Source organism: Trichosurus vulpecula, chromosome 3, assembly GCF_011100635.1.
Source record: "Trichosurus vulpecula isolate mTriVul1 chromosome 3, mTriVul1.pri, whole genome shotgun sequence".
NCBI classification, from domain to species: Eukaryota; Metazoa; Chordata; class Mammalia; order Diprotodontia; family Phalangeridae; genus Trichosurus; species Trichosurus vulpecula.
Genome location: NC_050575.1, coordinates 164,978,377 through 165,000,538, shown reverse-complemented (window position 1 = coordinate 165,000,538; position 22,162 = coordinate 164,978,377). Strand labels below are relative to the sequence as shown.

Sequence of the window (22,162 nt, the reverse complement as noted above, 5' to 3'; positions counted from 1 at the left end):
GCATACTGGAATGTGGGCCAAGAGAATGATCAGTATGGGGTGAGGCTAATCAGGGAAGGCTTCTTGGAAGTGGTAAGTTTTGGACTGCATCTGAAACATATTTTATATATGTATATATAATATGTATATATATATGGTTGTATAGCATATGTATATGTACATATATGTGTAATATATTATAATATACACATAATGTATGTATATATGTATATAATATAATATATGTAATACATAGAATATATATGTAAAATATGTATAATATGTGTATATATATTATATATATATATAATAAATACATGTTACATAGATATTTTCATTTTGATCTCAAACAAATTCCTTTGAAAAGAAAAGATACAGGTATGGTGTAGATGAAATAATTATAGACTGAGTATCAGAATACCTGGCTTCCAGTCTCAACTCTGCCATTCTCATAAAATGAGAGAGACTTGAGAGATCATCCAGTCCAAACATCCCCTCCCCATTTTACAGATGGGGAAACCAAGGTTCGGAGAGGGAAAGTGATTTGCTCATGGTCACAGAGATAATTAGCAGAAGGGCTGGGATTTGAACCCAGTCCTCCAACTCCAAATCCCACTTCTGTCACTGACTTGCTGTTTGAATTTGGGTCTCAGTTTCCTCATCTGTAAAACGAGAGGGTTGAGTCTCTTCTACCACTCACATTCTATGTTCTTCTAAGCTATCAGCTCCACAGATCAGCTGTGTGACCTTGGTCAAGTCTCTTCCCATCTGTAAAATGTAGGGAGTTGAAATAGATGTTCTCTAAGGACCATTCTAGATACATTCTGTTTCTCTAGAATTCTATTTATGCAAAACTGTGAGTTTTCTGCACTTCCTCTTTCCTGCTGAGTCTAGAAGCTACACTAGTCCCTGATTCTACCCCTTGTTTCTCCAGTACTCATAAGGCTTCCCTTGGAGTACGTGCTGGGGTAAGGAAGAAGCCCCAGAAGAGAGGTTAAAGTAACCTCCTTCTCCTGCGGTCCAAAAAGCCCAAATGCCTTAGCTAACAGCAGGCCCAGTAAAGGAAGAAGCAGCTGAGCTCAAACCGCAGGAGAGAGAAGCTGACCCTCCCTCCTCCATGCCTCCTCCAGATGGTCCTCGGAGCTGGCCCACTGTTCACAGCAGCTGCTGCTGACGAATCCCCCTCCCTCCTCTACTACCCCTCTTCCCCTCCCTTCTCCACTGCCTCTCTCCCCCTCCTTCCTCCACTGCTCCTCCCCCCATCCCCCCACCATGAGAGGAGGGAGAGAACACATCAGGCTCTTGGGCATCTGAATGGCCAGTACAGGCTTCTCAGCTTCATGTGTCTGACTCCAACCTTTGAACTGCCTGCCTCTCCTTGTGTCCACAGCTTCCTCCTTAAAAGGAGAGTGGAAAGAGAATAAGCATTTATTAAGCACCTACTCTGTGCCAGGCTCTTTACAAATATCTCATTTGTTCTTCACAATATCCCTGTGAGGTCAGGTTATCTTCTTAACCCGAGTCGGGTTAAGAGGCTAAGCATAGGGTCACACAATTAATAAGCATTTGAGGTTGGATTTGAACTCAAATCTTCCTGACTCTGGACCCAGAGTTCCATCCAGTGCACCATTCAGCTTTCCCTGATCTTCCTTCTCTTTCTCTGGGGAGTGACTCAAAGGTATGTACTATAGTAAGAGCAAAGGCCCTTGGCCCAGTTCTCTGATAAACCCCTTGCTACTGCACTGGGTTGTGAATTAGGAAAGTGACTGGTGTGAGAAGTTTCAGTGGAAACTGAAAACCTTAAACTGAAAAGCTTCTTCATAGACAACATTAATCCATCTAGGATAAGAAAGGAAGTGGTTGAATAGGGAAAATATCTTCTTATCAAACTTCTCTGATAAGAGTTTGGTATCCAAGATACATAAACAATAAACAAATGCACACATAACAATATACATGTGTGTATATACATATATGTATATAGATACATGTGTGTGTGTCAATCCCCAATAGATAAATGATTGAAGGATATGAACAAATAGTTCTCAAAAGAAGAACTGCAAAGTATTCACAACCATATGAAAAAATGCTCCAAATCACTAATTAGAGAAATGTAAATCAAAACAAATCTGAGACTTAACCTCATATCCCACAAATCGGCAAAAATGACCAAAAAATGGCAAGAATCAATGTTGGAGGGGTTGTGGAATAATAAGCATACTAATACATTGTTGGTAGATCTGTGAAATGATGCAAATAAAGTGATTAAAATGTCTATACCCTTTGAACCAGAGAATCCATTGTTGGGCTTATACCCCAAGAAAGTCATCAATAAGAAGAAAGTCCCCATACACTCCAAAATATTTTATTTTATTTTTTGCAGGGGGGAAGGCAGGGCAATTGGGGTTAAGTGACTTGTCCAAGGTCACACAGCTAATAAGTGTGTCAAGTGTCTGAGGCCGGATTTGAACTCAGGTCCTTCTGACTCCAGGGCCATTGCTCTACTCACTGCGCCACCTAGCTGCCCCTCCAAAATATTTTAGAAGAGCTTTTTGTGATAGTTAAGAATCGGAAACAAAGTAGATGCCCATTGATTGGTCAACGGTTAAACAAACTATGGTACCTGAATGTCATGGAATATTACTATGCTATAAGAAATGATGTGTACGATGAATAGAGAAGCATGGAATTTATAAGAACTGATACCAAATGAAGTAAGCTGAGCCAAGAAAACAATATGCACGGTAACTACCACAATCTAACTGGAAAGAACAACCGCAAACAACAAACCAAAAATCTAAAGTAAATGTAACAAGAAGGTCCTTCAGGACTTGAATGAAGGGATATTAGAAGACACCCCCGACCTACTCCTTCCTGGAGATGGGAGGATGACAATGGGTACATTAAACATGTTTTCAGACTTTTTCAATGTATTGGTCAGTTGTGCTGATACTTTTCCTCTCTAAAAAATTCTATTTGTTCTGGGATGGCTCTCTAGGGAGGGATATAGAGGGATATTTGGATAACTGTGATGATGTAAGAAACAGGAGATATCAATAAAAGCTTTTTTAAAAAGCCCAAGGTGTTTCTCTCTCCCTCTCCTTTTCTCTTTCTCTCTCTGTCTCTGTCTCTCTCTCTCTGTCTCTCTCCCTCTTTCTCTCTCTGTCTGTCTCTCTGTCTCTCTCTCTCTCTCTCCCCCCCTCCACCCCCACCCCCAACCCCCCGTGTAGCCAGCCCAACACTGCTCAACAATCATCAAAGCCAAATTTTCTTCACTTTATCACATTACCTATACACAGATATATACACAATATACACACACTCACAATACACACACACACACACCTATGCACCTTTTAGGCTTCAAGTTACCTTATTGCAAAGGGTTCTTAACCTTTGTATCATTTGCCTTTTTGGAAGAATGATGAAACCTGTGAACCCTTTCTTAGGATGAGGTTTTAAAATGCATAAAATACAATGGATCACAAAAAAAACCAATTATATTTAAAAGCAGTTATTTAAAAAAACATTAAACCCCATGTTAAGAACCCCTGACGTATTTTCTCCTTAAAGACCACCCCTGGAGTTCATTTTAAGCTGATTTCACCAGAATAAAGATGGTTTCTTCTGTCAGGATGAAGGCATCACATAGCGTGACTTGCCCTGGTCTTGAACTCTTTCTAAAGGGAATCAGCATAGCTTGTAGAAAGGACTTTAAACCTGTAGTCAGAAGCCCCAGCTGGGCTCACAGTACCAGCTCTGTGACCTTGGGCAAGTGACAACCTTTAGTGGCATCAGTTTTCTTATCTGTAAAATGAGGATGTTGAAGATAAAATATTAATGCTAATACTGTACTCTGCAATTTAGGTTCAGGTCTACTAGAGAGAATTTAGTTTATCATTTTACACCTAAACTATTTCTGACTTAGAGAGATGTCCAAACTGGCATGGTCTCCCATGCCCCTGGGCATGACTTTCTGCCCCAAGAAGATTTCCAGTAATACTTAGAGGAATCTTAAACAAGGAAAAGATATCTTTTTTTTTCTCTTTTAAATTTATTTATTTTTAGTTCACAACATTCAGCTCCTCAAGTTTTTGAGTTTCAAATTTTCTCCCCCTCCTCCTCCCTCCTCCCCACCCAAGATGGGATGGCACGCAATCTGATATAGGTTCTACACTTCACATTAAACATATTAAGGAAAAAGATATCTTAAAATACAGTCTGGATTAACATTTCAGAAGTGATTATCCAAATCACCACCCTTTTCCTCCAGGGCTAGTAGACCTCAGTCCTGAGGTTAAACATAGGGACCTTCTACCTCCAACAGATATCTTAATCCCTCCCCCGGGTAGAAGGCCAGCCTCCCAATGACTTCAGGTGGACTTCCCTCAGGTCAATAACCAAGTCACTTCAAGGTAGGGGAAGGTCTGGTTAAATGTGGTTATCATCTTTACTCCATTTTCCTAACAAAAACCAAGGCCTACTTTTGTCCAGTCCTATCCTCCTCTTTTCTAAGGGGTTTTCCCCTAAAGTCTGGAAAGGCCTTTACAGAGATACATTATTTCTTAAGACACTAAAAAGGTTTTTAATGCTTCTATAGCCCTTCTTTTCTTCCCTTCCCTGCCCTTCTTTTCTCATGGAAGTGTTGTGAGGATTGAACATGATATTGCATATGAAGGTGCTTTGAAAACTGCTAAGCTTGCTACAAGGTATTATTATTAATTATTAGCTCTCCCTCCACCTTCCCTTCTCCCTCAGCTCTCAACTTTCTCCAAAGAAAATGACTTCCACAGAGCAGGAAAATTTATCAGTAAATGATGGTGAAGCCTGCCTCCGGACTCACCAAAAGGAGGTGATAGACTAACAGGTACAGAGTGACACATATATTTTCAGGTATGGTCCATATGTTGATTTGTTTCACTGGAATACTACAAAAGAGAGTGTTTTAGTAGGGGTGGGGGAGTCATTGGGAAAGGACAGTGATGCTAAAACATTTTTTAAAAAAATATATAAATAAACATAAATGTTGGGCATAGAGGGGCAAAATGACTCAGCAGAAAATCCACTTGATTGAGTATTCTCAGGCTAGAACAATTAGTCATCCTTAGGGAACTGAGTTCAAATCCTGCCTCAGGCACTCAGCTGAGTGACCCTGAGGAAGGCACTAAACCCCTCTCAGGCAGTAAAATGGGAATAATGATAGCACCCACTTTGTTGGGCAGCTAGGTGGCACAGTGGTCAGAGCACAGGGCTTGGAACCAGAAAGACCCATCTTCATGAATTCAAGTCCTGTCTTAGACACTTACTAGCTCTGTGACCCTGCACAAGTCACTTAACCCTGTTTGCCTCAATTTACTCATCTGTAAAATGAGCTGGAGAAGAAAATGGGAAACCACTGCAGTATCTTTGCACAAAGAGTCAGACACGACTAAAACAACTCAGCGACAACAACTACCTCACTGGATCAAATGAGCTAGCTTCTATAAAGTGCTCTGCAAGCCTTAAAGGGTTATATACATGCTAATTGTGTGTGGAGATATATATGTACATATGTATAAATTGTATATATATATTTACATATGTATATATATTAAATGTATAAGTGTGTGTGTATAAAATCATTATTATTGTCTAGTGGAAAAAATATAGAAGGCACTATCTACATCACTGAGACTGGGAAATTATTTACCGCTTGTACTCTAGCAGAGTCTAAATCTGTCCAAGGCTCCGGCCCAATTTCACTTTCTCCCAAAGTCCTGGTTTTCCAAACCAGTGCAGTTTCCCTGGCTAGCCACCAGGCTCCAGCAGCCATGTTAGTTAGGAGTTAGTCAATCAGGGGCTGCAAGGACCAGGGAAAGGAGAATCCTCACTCTGATACATCCTAGAGAGGCTGCATCTTTTAATGGCTCCAGTCCTGCTTGAGCATCCACCCCCAGAATGAAAAGGAAGAAACATGGAGGGTTTTCATCTCCACTGACAAAACAACAAGTTGGTATTGGAATACAGGAAGGCTGCAGTTCTGTTCTCTAGAGTTTCCAATGAGGACTAGTGTGTGATCATCCTCAAAAGTAGTCAGGGGGAATTTTAGGAGCAATGGAGACTCACAGCCAGTATGAGAGGTATGGGAGAGCACAGAACATAGGAAGTTAGCTCTGGAAGGGCCCACAGGGATCATACAGTCCAAGCCTCTTATTTTACTGAGGTCCAGAGATTATAAGTCACTGTGGTATCACAAAAACAAACAAACATACAAACAAATAAACAACACAAGACCTAGAGACAGGAGAGATTTGGGTTTGAACCCCAGCTCTGGCATTCACTAGTGATATTCACAAGGAAAAGGAAATGGGCCTCAGTTTTTAGGGCTGTAGAATGGAATCAGACGCACACTTTACCAAGTAATGAATGTAATATAAATGCTAGCTGGCACAGTGGAGAGAGAGAGTGCTGGGCCTGGAGCCAGGAAGACTCATTTTCCTGAGATCAAATCCAGTCTCAGACACTTACTATGTGTGTCCCTGAGCAAATCACTTAACCCAGTCTGCCTCAGTTTCCTCATCTGTAAAATGAGCCAGAGAAGGAAATGGCAAACCACTCCAGTATTTTTTGCCAAGAAAACCCCAAATGGGGTCACAAAGAGTCAGACATGACTGAAAACAACCAAACAACATAAATGCTAGCTATTTTAATAACAATTGTTGTTAGTATTATTTAAAGAAGTATACTTGAATGCTGCAGAATTTCCAGAAGAGATCAGTTACACTTGTAGGACTATCACAGTGGGCATTCAAACTCTGGGCAAGAGTTGGACTTGCTGACTTTTGAGATCTCTTCCTAGAGTTCTAGGATTTAGTGATTTGGCATGACACTATATGATATGGAATGTACTATAAGGACCTTCTGGGGATCCTAGCACCTTTGCTTCTTACTACATCCTAGCTATAATCCTCTGATCTTATCCTGGTGAAGAGGAACATTTGTGAATCCAGCAAGCAATATATTATTGGGCATCACTTTGCTAGAGACATTTTTATTGACCATATGTTTCTATGACCTATCTATTACCAGACTCTGCCAGCCTCCTTCCTGACTTAGCTGACTTTTCTGAACTCTACATCTTGCCTGCCTGCACCTTCCATACCCTTCCTGGTCTTGTTCTATCGCTTGGAGGGATACATATGTCAGAATAGGGTGGAAGGCAGTTATGCCCTGGATCTCATCCAGAAGGGTTCAATGTCTCAAAGGACCAAGAGGATTTGAGCATAAGCCTTGGGCCCAAGTTCAGCCTTATAGAAAGCTTCCAGTGTCCTTATTAGTGTAGCACAGAAACTTCTACAAGGTCAGGACTGTATTGCTTGTGATCTGGGTGGTGCCTGTAAAATTGTAGGAGCTGTATAAAGGTGATCACCCAGACCAATGATCTCACATTCCCTGTGGAAGCAGCTCTCTTTCCTTAAGAGGACTTAACCCGCTTGCTAATGATCAGAATGAGAGAAAAACAACCAATTATGCAAATGAGTCAAACCCCAAAGAAATTCCATCTTCGGCTCCCCATGACTCTGGTCCCAAAGCGGCCAGGGCCGGCTGAACCTTTGGTGGTGATACCGTATCTGGGGCTCACGTGGCAGCTTATCAGCCATCTCCCTTATAATATATTAAGGAAGAGCAAGAGAGAAGGGTGTTTTTGCAATGCCAACTGGGCACATTCACATGGGCACATATATGGGGTGACATTGGGAAGCACATAGCCTTCCCAGGTATAGATGCAGACTATCTCCTTCCCTATCTGGTGAGGGATGCACACCCACCCACCCTCTACACACTTTCAAATGGATTGTACCTAGCTTTTTATAGTGTGTGTGTGTGTGTGTGTGTGTGTGTGTGTACATGCATGAATCTAGGTCTTCAATGTTACTTTCATTCTAAAGTGACCCTCCAGAAATGAGGGGGATGTAAAACTTTAAACGTCCTTTAAACCACTTGGGAGGGCCTAGGAGTATGGGGCTGGCCTTGGGCCAGAGATCCTTATCCTTATAAGCAAGAGAGCGCTGTGAAGAGCAAGGCTGTAACAGGCTGGTGAACCAGAGCCAGGGCAGACTATGTCTCTACAAAAGCCAGTCAGATGCCACTCTGAAGGTTTCGAGTCTCCTTGAGTTCATAAGACTATCACAAAATCCTAGATTTAGAGCTGGCAGAGACATTAGAGATCCAATCTCCCTCCTCTTCCCTACTCCCCCTTATTTTGTTAATGAGGAAGTGACTAACCAGAGGACATATAATCAGTAATGAACAGAACTGGGATTAGAACCCAGATCATCTGACACCAATCGAATTACCCTTTCCACTCTGCTACAATCTTCCCAGACTAGACAGAGGCAGCCTGGGCATTCTAAAGCTCTGCCCACACAGTCCTGGGCCTCCTGGTCCCTGTGGGAAGTCTGAGCAATTTTCTCCCTTTCCCATATAAGGCTGGACCTGGCTGGCCAGGGGTCGCCCCTTTCCTGTCATCTGGGCTGTGGAGAATGTCAGCTATGTGGGGGGAGTGGGGAGCAGTGCTCAGGCCCTAATCTCCATAGTCCTTTAGACAAAATACACACAGTGAGAAAACGAAAACAGAAGGCTAGGGCTGGACTGTCCTCATCCTGGACAGAAGAAGGAAGGGTCCCTGGCTTGCTCAGAAGAGAAGAGGAAGGAGCTATAGAATAGAACCAGATTAAGTGGCCTTTCTTCTGATGCCATCCCCCAAATTAGGGGCCAGATTCTTCAACCCCAAAGTCCCCGTGGGGAATGTTTCTATTTTTCTGTTTATCAGTTTTGTGACCTGGAGCCCTGAGAACCGAAACCCGGTGTTGGGACTAAAGGAGGCTGGGGATGGAAAGGTACTTTAGAGAGCCTCCTTGACCCCAACACCAGGCTTACCCTCCATGGTACAGAACAAATCAGTGTTTCCAAGCCCAACATGTTTGGTACCAAACAGAGGCTGCACACGAGGATCTGAACTGAAGGTACTTCCTCTCACAATGACCTCTATTCTTCTCCAGAGCAGGCAAGGGTGGCTGGGTGCCACTTTCAGCAAGCAGGCCACTGGCTCAGTGTACACACACATATCTTTTTCTCACAGTCACACCACTGATGTGATCGGGGACTCAGTTCTTAAAAGTGAAGAGGAAGGAAGGAGACAAGTTTACACATTTCACAAATCTCAGGAGAGTTGGGAGGCCCTTCAGAAGTCACTGAGGCAAACTTCGCCTTGCATGAAAATCCTTTCCACAGCAATCGCGAGGTCTATGTAGGCTCTTCTTTGGGAAACTGCCTCCAAACTCATTTGGGTGACTCCCCCAGAGCCATAACTAGTAATACTGGGGCCAGAACAGCACAAACTGTTTCTGGGGCAACTGGCACAAAACATGGCCCCAAATCAACTTTTCAACTGGTACAACACAGGTGGCGGACAGGTCTAGGAGGAACAGTCCCACTGTCTGGGGGTGGGGGAGCAGGCCAACCAGTAGCTTCATTTTTCAGTTAATTCTTTTTGCTCCCTAAATTCTCTTATTGCTAAATTCTCTTAGTTCTGTGCTACTGAAAGATTTGCCTCCACTGTGATGGTCTTGGTACCCCGTAGATTTGGTACCCTAAATATTCATCGGCAGGAGAATGAGTGAAAACAACCTGATATAGAATATATAGACACAGAATATATCCTAATATAGAATGAAATAAGCAGACCCAATGACTCCAACAATATAAATGAAACAGTCTTAGAAAATTGATAATGAACCATAGCTCCCAACTCCCAAGTAGAGAGGTAGGAGACTGCCAAGACAGAACCGTATACATAATATTATATACATTGTCAGAGGTAATATTATATACATTGTCCCTATGTCAGGTGTTTTATTATTTTTGTTACCAGGGAAAGTTCAGTCTGAAGTTGGGGCAGGGGTAGAGTACTTCTAACCCCCAAGAATGATTGTTATGGGAAGGACACTAAGAAACAATTAAAAAATAAACTTTGATGCCCTGAAACAAAGCCCTAATTGCTTCACGTTTGTTTTTTCCTTTGGTTCCCCACACTGTCCGTTCTTCGATGGCCCACCATATCACTACAACTATCCCCAAGTGTGCCAGAGGAGATTTTAAGCTATGGGCAAAGCTTTTGTACAAGCATCTCTTAGATTCTGGTCTTCTAAATGTTGCCACTGCTCATTTTGTCTCTGAGCACAATGAAAAATACAAAGTCTTTTGGGGGGAACTCACCCCACCATTCCTGAGCCTGCCATGCAGCTCACCACTGACGCTTGGCTATCAACTCACCCTAGTCAGATTCTACAAGGTACACAGAAACCTCCTAGCCTACATCCTTAACATAGTGGCTTCTGTGGTGGCAGAAAGCTGCTGTCGCTGGTGGGTATGTTTGGGGCTCAGGAGATGAGGGCTTGGCCCCTAGAATTACAAAACCAGATAGCTCCAGGTTAGGTTGAGATCAGGCCCCGCCCCAGAGTCAGGAAGAAAGAGACAAATAAACATGGAATGGGACTAGCTCCAGAGACCCAACCAAAGGTCTCACTAACAGATTTCCTCATCTTGACCCTCTTCAAGGTAGAGTCCACATTGGTCACTAAAATCCAAAGCTTCTCCCTTTCCCCAAGCCAGCCTCTGTCCCTCCCAAAGCTAGTCCCCTACTTCCTGTTTGACCTTGGACAAATAACTTAACCTCAGTTTCCTCATCTCTGAGATTCCAAGGGGGAGGAAATAGATGATCTCTAAGTCCCTTCAACCCTAAAATTCATTGCTTCTAAGACTCCCACCCCATTCCATCCCATTCCACCCCACCCCAGATCCCCAAAGGGTGTGGCTGGCTGAGGAAACAGCCAGCTAAGCCTGCCTCGCTCCATTGTTTCTCCAGCCTGACTGCGTTCCCCAGGCCTGACTTCAGCAGCCAAATGCTCAGGGTCCTGCTGGCTTGGGTGGACTCATCCAGCATGTAACTCAAGCCTGGGCTGGAGCGGCCCCACTGGGACCTGGAAGAGGTTAAAGCACCAGGATCTTGTCCAGTGGCCCTATAAAGAGCCAAGAATGAGTATGAGTCTGGCAGTATCTTCCTGGGGACTTGCCAGGCAACTCCACAGCAGAGCTGACCTGAGAATGAACGGAAGCATCTTCCAGAAGGGCCCTGGGCACCCTTTCTAAACCCCCTTTCCAAGGAAGAAGGGCTATGACAGGCAGTGGGTATTGGGTGAGTCAACTCATTTGGGGGACCTAGAAGACACAGGATATGCCTGGAAACCCTTGAAATTCCTCTGTTTCCCCAAATCTCTAGTGTCTGGAGGAAGAACTCCATACTACTAGACAAACCAAAACACATAATTTGGTAGGTTAGGAAGCAGGTCACTGCATTTGCCCAACATGCCTTGCCTCAGCACACACTGCCCAGCTCCAATCCCATAGCATAGCACCAGAGGTATAGACTCTGGGGAGTAAACCCCAGTGGCACAGTAATTCAGTATGAAGGGTAAAGATATCTACTGGGAGGGGGTCAGGTGTTGGGGGAGAGGGGTGGGAAGTCTGTGCAGTATAGTTAAAACACCCGGAGCTGGAATACTTTCTCTAAAAACTACAGTCTGGGTGGTCCTAGGCAAGTCAATTCACAAGTCTAGAATAAATCTTCTTATCTCTAAAGTGAAGATGTCAATAACCATTGTGCTACTTGCCCTAAGAGGATTCCTGCTTAGAAAGCACTTTGCAAACCTTAAAACACTACATAAATTCTAGCTATCATTATTATCAAGGGAGAGTTTGAGAAGGTTTACCTTTCCAAGTGAAAACCTTATTATCTCACTGAAATTATACATGTCAAGTATCCACCCACCACCACAAGATCAAACTCCCCTTTCTTCTTTAGTGTTAAAAGGATTTCCATATACAAACTATGATTAAAAAAAGAAAATCCCTTTACATGTAACATGTAAAGGCCTAACATGTAAGACATCACCACTCTGCCTCTCCATGGGGAAGTTCTAAGATCTATGAAGGAAGCATAGAGGTGGGAAGCTTGGCAGTGGGGAAAGAGTCATGAGTGGTACCCCCTAAACCCATCTTGTGGATGAGATGGGGGAAAAGGTTCAGGAGGGACTCCCATCATCTAGAAACCAGAACATGCATTTAGTCCATGAAGCCTAGTGGAAAGAGTCATGATCTCAGAGTAAGGAGACCTGAGTTCTTGACCCAGCTCTGGGTGACCTTAGTCGAATGACTTGACTCTCTGGGTCTCTGTTTCTCCATCTGTTAAATGGAATTGAACCAGATATCTAAGGTCCAGTCCAGCTTTCACGTACTTTGGTCCAAAGTCCTATCCTGCTCTAACTTTCTATGATTTTATGACTTCTAAACTGCCTTTTAAGTCATTTGCTCTCAGGTCCGGAGTCCCTGGCCAAGGGTAAGACAGAACCACACTCACCAACAATGGTCTATCCCTGCCCCCACTTTTCTTGGTTGGAGATTAACAATTTGCAACCTGAAACTTCAGTGACCTTGAGCAAATTGGGAGAAAGATCTAACTTGTTTAGTGGAGGGGGGAATGGGTCAATTGGGACGTATATTTAGAAAAGAAGGTGGAGAAACTTGTGGAAGAGGAGAATTTAGGGGGTGGGGAAAACATTGATCTATTCCAATCATGGTCCGGAGGACAAGAAGAAGAATAAAGGGGAGTAAGGAGGGAAAAAAGAGAGCTCGATGAACTTTTAAGTTGCAAACGTGGACGTAGATTCCAAACTTCTTTCTAGAGGGGACATAAATATTTCCCAAAGGAAGATACAAATGAGATGGGGAAAGAGGTTCCAGGTTAGCAGAGACCCAGGGGCCCAAAATATACTTTCCAGTTCACTATGCTTACGGGAAAAGAGAGAAGCAAGGTAACCATCTCCCAACGTGAGTCTGCCCGGACCCATGGCCTGACCTACGAATCGATCAGAGGGAAGTTTTTCCAGCCACCTAGAGGCAGCCAATGGCTTTCTTACCCTGTTAATTTCCTCCAGCCTCCTCCCCTGCCGGGCTTTCAGCAAGCCGAATGCTTTCCCTCCTGTAGAAAACAAAGAAGAGAGGGTAGTTTTGAAGGGAGCGACGAAGGTGCTCATCTCTTCCAAGAGGCATGATTCCCTCTCCCCCAAACTTCCTAGGCTGTAAAAAGTTAACTTGGAAAACCCCACGCAAGACTGAAAGTTGGAGGACTGTGGGAAGTGGTCTGGGGATAGGCAGGTGTCCGAAGAAGGATGGGGGGACGTGGGGGGGAGGATGGAGGTAGATTAAAGGGAGGCGTCAGGGGAACGGGGAGACAGAAAGAGATTCTCTTACCTTGGAATCTCTTGCTCAGGGCTACAGACATGCCGAAGTCCATCTTTCTGGCTCTCTGGTGTGAAACCTCCAAAGGAGAGTGAGTGGAGTGGGCTGTGGAGTCCTCTGGTCAGAGGCGGCAGTGGCTGGGGGCAGCAGAAGGGCGGAGGGACCCGCAGTGCTCCGGTCACACCCCCCCTCCCCGCCCCCACCCCCCCCTCCCCGCCCCCACCCCCCCCTCCCAAGACAGCCCAGCCTCTCTTGAATGCAACTATTATGTAGGACAACTGAGACAGCCCAGACCCTCTGCTGGAGAAAAGGGAAGAATGCAGAAACCAGCCCAGCCCGCCTCAACCTGTTGCTGTCCTCCTAGCCAGAGGGAAGTTTTAACCCTTGTGTGCCCACAAGTTGCAACCCCACCCCTCACCACCACCATCAGAATCTCCTGCAGAAGTCCCCTGTATATACTCAAGGGGAAGGCATGTTTGCGTTTTGTGGCCACAAATTCCCTGAAGGCTTAAGGTGCGCCTGCCACGAGAGTGGTAGACATGCAGTGTCAAGTAAGTCTAGGGTGGAATGCTGGTCTGGGAATCAGTAAAGGAGCGGAAAGGGGCGGGGTGGGGGTGGGGTGGGGAGCATCTAGTCAAGACACTGCATCTCGAAGCTCTGGGCATTTTCTCTGAATGTCTCCCGTACCTGGAATGCTCTCCATCCTCTGCTCTGGCTACTGACCTCCCCTGGCTTCCTTTAAGTCCCAACCCTAAATGCTTAATAGGTACCAAATTTAAAAAAAAAAAAAATTTTCTTGAGCTCTAGAGCAAAAGTGTGAGGTATTATGTTTATTTAACTACTTCCCCCCACCAAATCCCATGCTTGACAGCCTTCCTCAGTCCCTCTTCATTCCAGTGTTTTTCCTCCGTTAATTATTGCCTATTTAGCTTGTATATAGCTCTTTTTTTTTTTGTCTCTGCATATTGTTTTCCCCATTAGATTATAAATTGCTTGAGGTCAGGGACTGTCTTTTGCCTCTTTTTGTATCCCCAGTGCTTAGCACAATGCCTGGCACATAGTAGGTGCTTAACAAACTTTTATTGATTGATTGATGGTTTGATTGATTGATTGATTGACTTTGGGCAAATCACTGCTCTGAGCTTCACTTTCATTGATTGTGAAACTTTTGCTTACCTAGCTAGCTCTTAGAGATGCCATGAGGACCAATGAAATAACATATGCAAAATATACTTGAATTCTTCCTTGGGACAAAAAGATAAGAGGCAGCCTAGTGAAATGGAAAAGAGCCCTTGTGTTCAAATTCTGGCTCTGATATTCACTAGCTGGGTGGTCGAGTCACTCCACTGCTCTTTGAGTAGGTTAAGTCTGTTTCTTTATCTCTAAAATGAGGGTGATCCTTTCACTCTCTGCCTCATTTGGCCTCTTTGAGCAAGGTGAACCTCAATTTCTTCATCTTCAAAATGGCATTGCTAATGCCCGTAATACCTACCTCCCAGGGTTGTTTGAGGAAAAAGCTTTGTAAGCCTTCAAGTTTTATAGAAATGAGACATTATTAAAGAAGTACTGAGACATCTGGAGAAGAGAATGGCAAACTGCTCCAGTATCTTTGCCAAGAAAACCCCAAATCGGGTCACAAAGAGTCAGACAGGACTGAAAAAGGACTGAACAACAAAACGAGGCATTACTATTTGATAGAAGGCTCATATTTCTAGAGCTATGGAAGGGACCTTAGTGGCCATCTAATCCAAGTGAGAAAACTGAGGTCCAGATAAGACTTGCTTTCCAAGTCACACTGTTGGTAAAGGTGGGAGCTAATTGCAACTCAAGTCCTCTGACTCCAGATTCAGTCCTCTTTCCACTTCATAGTGATACTTTTATAAACATCATTGCCCTTTGGAGATGAGCTCTTGGATTCTTTTCCTCATAGAAACATTAGAGGCCAATGGTGAACACGCTGTTCCGAAAGGAATGAGATTGGGAAAAAAAAAAAGAGGTGATTTCTAGTCCCCAGTATTGGTAGGAGCAATTAAATCTAAGGATTATGATGGTGAGAGGAAAGCAATGGAAGCAAATGGAACAATAATATCAGGATAGAATTCAGATCCTCAAAACCTGGAAATTCTGCCTAATCTTGGTTGGACTGGCTATATATGTATACCCAGCCATTCAGTGGCAGTAAGGAGTTCCTCCTTCATTTCCTGACCTCAACAATTGTGTGGTGGTAAAAACCAGATGTTGAACAGCTGCCCTGCTCCTCCCTGGGGTAGCAGAGACAGTGATTTCTTGAAGGAAATCAGATCGCTAACAATAGAAAGTCATGGGACTTCCAGGTCCCCTTAACTCTAAGCTGGAAAATGGAACATAGACAGCTTTCTCATCTTCTTGAATGTATAGAGTCAAGTGGTACTTGAGCTGATAAAAAGAGTTGTAGCCTGGAGAACAATCACCAGAACCAGCTTTGCCACTGGAACCACATTAGCTATGTTAGAATGTAGGAGAGTAAGGATTGCCCCATTCTTTGCCTTTGTATCATCAGTACCACGTGTATCATCAGGGCCTGGTGATCAGTAGGTATGTAATAAGTGCTTTTTGACTGACTGACTGAATGAAAAACAATGACAAAGATCTACTTGAAAGCCAAAGCCAAAAGATCATTATATATCTTTATGTATCAGTATTGATAGTAATGACTAACATTTTATGTAGCACTTTACAAATACCCTGTCATTTGATCCTCATAATAACCCTGGGAGGTAGGTGCTATTCTTTATCCCTCTTTTACTGATAAGGAAACTGAGGCAGGCATGTTATTAAATGTCTTGCCCAGTTTCACACAGCTAGTAAGTATATGAGGCTAAAGTTGAACTCAGGATTTCAAGATGACTCCGGGTCTGGCATTTTCTATAAAATACGCCTCCTAGCTTGACTATTACTCCTGCCTCACAGCTGTCCTTCAGCAGCACCAGACTACACTGCAAGCAGCTTCCCAGCTGGCCTTCCTGACACCTTGTCTTTCTCTCATTCTAATCCTACATATGTTGCTGGACTTAAATACCATCTTTATCAAGTCGTTCTCTGATCAAAACTTCCTGCATTTTCACAGGGTTGTCTTCCATGCCTACATTTCTCTCCTTCCTCATTCCTATCTCCTGGCTCCTCTCACTTCATTCAAGTTCCAGTTACGACCCACCTTCTACAAGAAGTCCTTCTCATCCACCTTAATGCTACTGCCTTGATTATCTCCCATTTATTCCTCATTAGACTATGGGCTCCTTGAGAGCAGGGACTATTTGGGGTTCTTTTTGGCCTTTCTTCATCTTCCCAGAGCTTAGCATGGTGCCTGGTACCCAGTGGGCATTTAATAAATGTTTGTGGACTGTTTCCTACTAGATCAATTTAAGCTGTCTCTCTCTGGCTTTCCAGTGATTTGGCTCCCACCAAATTACTTTGTATCCTATTATTTACTTTTTGTGCATTTTTTATATACTTACGTGTACATGCTGCCCCCTTCCCTGCCCCCATTGAATGTAAGGTCTTTGAGGGAAAGCAACGTTTCATTTTTCTCTTGGTATCCACAGTGCCCAGAACAATGCCTGATACATAAATGGTGCTTAATCTATGCCTGTTTGTTGTTTGATTGATGGATATGTATATGCACATGTGTACCCTCCCCCATTTCCCCACAAAGCAGCAATATCAGAATAAAACTCAAATATCCTTCTAAGGCCTTTTATTTCTCAATTAAACAGACGGGCTTTGTGCTATTGCCCTGTCTCCAGACCACATTCTAAGGTGTTGCCTTCTACTTGAAAAACCTTTGGGGATCTGGGGACCCTTCACTCCATATCTCTGTTTACAGCCAGGAATCTATGCAGCAGGCTGGTGGGAGCGAGAGGGAGGTGGCAGCATTTGGAGAGATACTCAAACACCCCATCTCTCTGCTCTCTCCTACACCATGGACCAGAATCCCTCGTTTCTCTTCCTCCTTTCTAGCCCCGTATGACCCTTCCTGCTAGCATGTCCTTATTTATTCCAAGCTTGGAGGTCAGAACTGGAGGAGCAAGCACCTGACTAGGTAAGCTGAAGCAGTGAGATCTCCTCCAGGCTGAGGAGGTGCAGAAGTCAGCCTTTCAGCCTTCTGAGTTCCAACACGAACTCCATTCCTTTGGTTACTTCCCTTAGAGGGCTGCGGAGGGTGGCTAATAAAGTCCAACAGGAACTGGGCTGCTGAGTCAGAACCATTCTAGCTGACAGCAATATCTTTGCTCCTCTCTACCCTCTGAGTCGGGCCTGCAGTCTTCTTCCCTCCAAGGTGCAGGCAGTTTCAAAATGAATTCCATGTGGCATCACATAGTTAGAGGGCCTCATTGCAATAGAAAGGGCTATCAGGGGAGAATTCCTTAGGTGACTGTAATTAATTCTAAGAAACAGAAATTAAGCCTCAGAATAAGCCAATAGAAAAAGAGAGATGACACTAGGAGTGAGAGAGAGACAAGACCTTGCAGACCTGCCTGACTAGTCAAGCAGTGGACTCAGGAGTCATTTGGTTTCAAGTTTTACCACTGAAAAACCCCATGTGCCTGTTTGGTTTCCCGATCTGTGAAATGGGTGTGTGTGTGGAGACACGGGGTGAGGGGGAAGGAGTGGAGGAGACGGATTCCAATCTGGATGGGAGCTAGAGAGCCAGGGGGTGAAGAACTGGAAAGGGGTAAGGTTGGGGAATGCACAGATCTCCCTGAATCCTGCAGCCCGAGCTATCCTGTTTCTCCAGTGATCATCAATAGCACCTGCCAGTCCTCCCAGCCCAAGGGAGGCAAGAACTCTGTCCACTCATCACTGGGCTCTTGAGAGCTGGAAACTATACAAGGGAACCTGTAGGCTGCCAAGCAAAGGGACTACACAATTCAGTTGGCAGCATGAATGGATATGAGTGGGATATGTGCATACTGGCAATAACATGGTGAGAGGTCTGTCTATGGGGATGTGCCATGTGGATGGGTATGCAGGCATATTGGTATGAGTGTGAACACACATGGATGAGCATAAGCACACACCCTTATGTATAAATGAGTTGTTAGGGAAGAGGGAATTGTATTCATGGAATAGGAATGTGTACACAGGTGGTTATTTCTATAAGCACACATTGGTATTGGTCTATGTGTATGCAGAAATGTACATACACACAGTGGTGTAGGTATGAACATACTCAATAAGATACAGTATGCACATATAGGTGGAAGGATGTCCATAGACATGTTTCTCTGAGTGTTTATGTGCCCACATAGTGGTACAACTGAGGAGACACTTGTTGACATGAACGGTTATGTAGATGTGGGCATATATGTACAAAATGTGATGTCTGTGCACAGGTAGGTATATATGCACACATGTTGGCATGAACGTATGTGTGCCCATGTACATGTTTGTGTGGCCACATGTTGGCATGAATACATATTCACATTGGGGAGTACCTGTGTGTATGCACATGAGTTTGTGTGTACCCACAGGTGTATAGGCGTGAGTGTGTATGTGCACACATGTGCATGTGTACACACATATGCATGGAGGGCTTAGTTTGGATTCTCACTGCCAGCTGGCACAACCCTCAGGCAGGCTGCGTAGAATGTCCTCCAGGTTCCGTTTGTCTGCCTGGATCTCCTTGAGGTCACTCTCCAAGTCTTGGATCTGGAGCTCCTGCTGTTCTGCCTCCTGCTGCAGCAGGCTCAGTTTCCCCTGCAAGGGCCCCTGTCCATCCAGGCGCTGCCTCAGTGGCTCTAGCTTCTGCTCTGTCTCACTCAGGGCTGAGGCTAGAGCTTGGTGGGTGTCCAGCTTCCCTGGGGTTGAGGGAGGGAAGAGCAAACATTATCCCCCAGCTCTCCCAACCCAGAGCCCCAAATCCCCCTGCTCATCATTCTGTGGGGTCAGCAACTCCAGAATGGCCAAGACCATCTGCCTGTGGAGCCAGGCACTCTTTAATTGGAGTTCATTTTCAACCTACTGTGCTTAATGAAAGAACTTGTTCACCCCAGATGCCACCTCCTTCTAGGAAACTTTCTTTGGTCCCTATCCCTCCCTTAGCCGAAAGTATTCTCTTCCTCCTCAATTTTTCCTTTGCCTGGATCTCTCTTTCCAGAGAATCACATTCAGTCTTGTATGTATAGGACATATACATGTCTTATCTCTTTGGGGAGACTATCAAGGGAAGGAACTGTGCCATTTATCATCTGTGCCTCCCTAGTTCCCAGCTCAGGGGATATGAATATGGATGGATGAGATAGAATGGGGTGAAATTCAATCCTGAAAAAAGATTGCTAGGCAAGAGACACGTTGGGGTAGTGGAAAAAGATCTGGCCTCTGAAATAGGTGGATCTGGGTAATAGTCCTGTTTTGGGCTCTGTGACCCTAGGCAAGTCAGTTTCCATGTCAAGGCTCTATTCAGTTCTCTGAGGCTAGCAGATGCAGATCCACATTAGGAGACAGAGTTTCTTCGCCTGGAGTTTTCTTGGTCCTTACATTCCCTACCACACAAGATTATTTCTCTATGAAGTCTTCCCTGACCACCCCAGCACACAGGGATCTCTCACTCCTCTGTTGTTGTTGTTGTTCAGTCTTTTTTCAATGGCATCCCTCTCTTCAAGACTCCATTTGGGGTTTTCTTGGCAAAGATATGGGAGTGGTTTGACATTTCTTTCTCCAGCTCATTTTACAGATGAGGAAACTGAGGCAAACAGGGTTGAGTGACTTGCCCAGGGTCACACAGCTAGTAAGTGTCTGAGGCCAAATTGGAACTAAGGAAGATGAGTTTTCCTGACTCCAGGCCAGGTGCTCTGTCCATTGTGCCGCTTAGCTGCCTTATCTCCCTCTTCTACTTTCCTTCAATCACGAGTATCTATTTAAACCACCCATTGGGCAGTTACCTGGCACACACTACCTTGTCAATGATTTTTTCATGAGTCTCATCCCATCTTTCCTTTAAACTCTAACCTCAGGAAATGCAGGGATTGAATCTCATCTACCTCTGTATCCTCAACAGCATTAAGCAGAGTGCCTTGATGTAGCACTTACTTAATAAAGATCTGTTGGTGGTGATGAAGCCCTCCATGGGAGACAGAGGAGAAGGTGTCCCAAGAGACACAGTTCTTACCCAATCTAGTAAGCAGGACAGACAAAACCTTGATGTCCATCTCCAGGGAGACCCGGGCTTCCCTTATGTTTCTTTCCACTTTGTTCAACCCGGGCCCTACCTTCCAAAAGAGAAAGATGAGGTCTGTGAGTCAGTCAAGTCAATAAATATTAAGGACCTACTCTGTGCCAGGCACTGTGCTAAGTGATGGGGCTACAAAAAGATGCAAAAGACAGTCCTTACCATCAAGGAGCTCATAATCTAATTAGGGAGACAACAAGCAAACAAATTTGTACAAACAAACTATAAACCAGCAAAAATTGGGAAGTAATTAACAGAGGGAAGGCACTAGAATTAAGAGGGGTAGTGAAAAGCTTCCTGTAGGAAGTAAGATTTTAGTTGGGACTTGAAGTCAGTGGAGATAGGGTATTTTGTTCAAGGAACAGCAAGGAGGACAATGTGACTGGATTGGAGAATATGTGTGGGGAGAAGAGGGAATATTATGCGTAAGAAGACTGGAAAAGTATATGGGTGGGATTTGGGGGGGAGGCTGGTTTATGAAGGGCTTTGAATGCCAAATGGAGGATTTTATATTTGATCCTGGAGGTACTAGGGAGCCGCTGTAGTTTACTGAGTAGGAGAGTGACATGGTTGAATTTGCACTTTAGGAAAATCTCTTTGGCAGCAGGATGGAGGAAAGATTAGAGTGGGGAAAGATGAGGTGAACAGACGCACCAGCTGGCTATTGCAAGAGTCCAAGTAGAAGGGGATGAGGGCGCGCACTGGGGTGGCGCCAGTGTCAGAGGAGAGGAGGGGGTGTATTCAAAAGATGTTGCAATGGTGAAATCAACAGGTCTTGGCAACAGGTTGAATATGAGGGGTGAGAGATAGTGAGAAGTCGACGGTGACACCTAGAATGAGAGCCTGGGGGTCTGGGGGGGATGGTAATGCCCTCAACAGTAATAGGGAAGGTAGGAGGGGAGGGTTTGGGGGAAAGATGATGAGTTCTGTTTAGGACCCGTTGAATTTAAGATATACACGTGTAACCGATTACAGAGAGGCCCCCAAGCAGAAAGAAATTTAGTGGGCTTTAAGAGTGGTCAACTTACCTGCTCAACTTTCTCCATCTCCCTCCTTCGTTCCTTGGTCACCATCACCTGCCTGGAGATGTCTCGGAGGGCTCCTTGTGCTTGGTTGGCAAGCTTGATGGCTCGTCGGTATTCCTGTTTACTTTCCCTCAGCAAGGCCTTGGAGTGCTGGAGGAGATAAAGAGTGGCCTGAGTTAATTACCACCATTTCACAGAAGATGATTATTTATCAGAACAATGCCCAGGAACCCCAAGCACCACACGAACAAGATCTCATTCAATTGTCCCAGAGTGAGAATGATAACTGAGAGGCAGCATTGTGTACTGGGGAGAGAGCAAGGAAAATGTGGGTTCAAGTCCCATCCCTGACACATTTTGGTTCTGTGACTCCGGACTAATTACTTAATCTTCCAGCTTTGGATCTATGAATAGCACTCCTGATCCATGACTCTTTCTACTAGCCAATAGTTCTTTGCCCAACCAAAGATTTTTCATGGGTGCTAAATAATGTTAGTTACAGAATGGTTGGCATGATCGGGGGTGGGGAAGAAACGCTTATCAGAATTGGGGCCCAACTAGATGTAGTGATGAGGTTTGGGCGGGGAGGATGGAGGTCAAGTCTGATTCAGCT

General features: G+C 44.5%; 2 protein-coding genes across 2 annotated transcripts in view; both read right to left on the bottom strand.

The window, feature by feature from the left end:
- AIF1L (allograft inflammatory factor 1 like) overlaps positions 1 to 13,593 on the bottom strand; it is a 36,575-nt gene extending 22,982 nt beyond the window's left edge. Inside the window, exons 1-2 of the mRNA XM_036748463.1 lie at positions 13,330 to 13,593; positions 12,996 to 13,057 (exon numbers count right to left, since the gene is read on the bottom strand). Coding sequence (XP_036604358.1) covers positions 12,996 to 13,057; positions 13,330 to 13,372 — 105 coding nt within the window. The 5' untranslated portion in view covers positions 13,373 to 13,593. The remainder of the gene's footprint in view (positions 1 to 12,995; positions 13,058 to 13,329) is intronic.
- A 3,467-nt stretch (positions 13,594 to 17,060) lies between these two features.
- LAMC3 (laminin subunit gamma 3) overlaps positions 17,061 to 22,162 on the bottom strand; it is an 88,174-nt gene continuing 83,072 nt past the window's right edge. The window contains exons 26-28 of the mRNA XM_036752919.1: positions 21,553 to 21,699; positions 20,465 to 20,564; positions 17,061 to 19,154 (exon numbers count right to left, since the gene is read on the bottom strand). Of these exons, the coding sequence (XP_036608814.1) occupies positions 18,904 to 19,154; positions 20,465 to 20,564; positions 21,553 to 21,699 (498 nt within the window). The 3' untranslated portion in view covers positions 17,061 to 18,903. The remainder of the gene's footprint in view (positions 19,155 to 20,464; positions 20,565 to 21,552; positions 21,700 to 22,162) is intronic.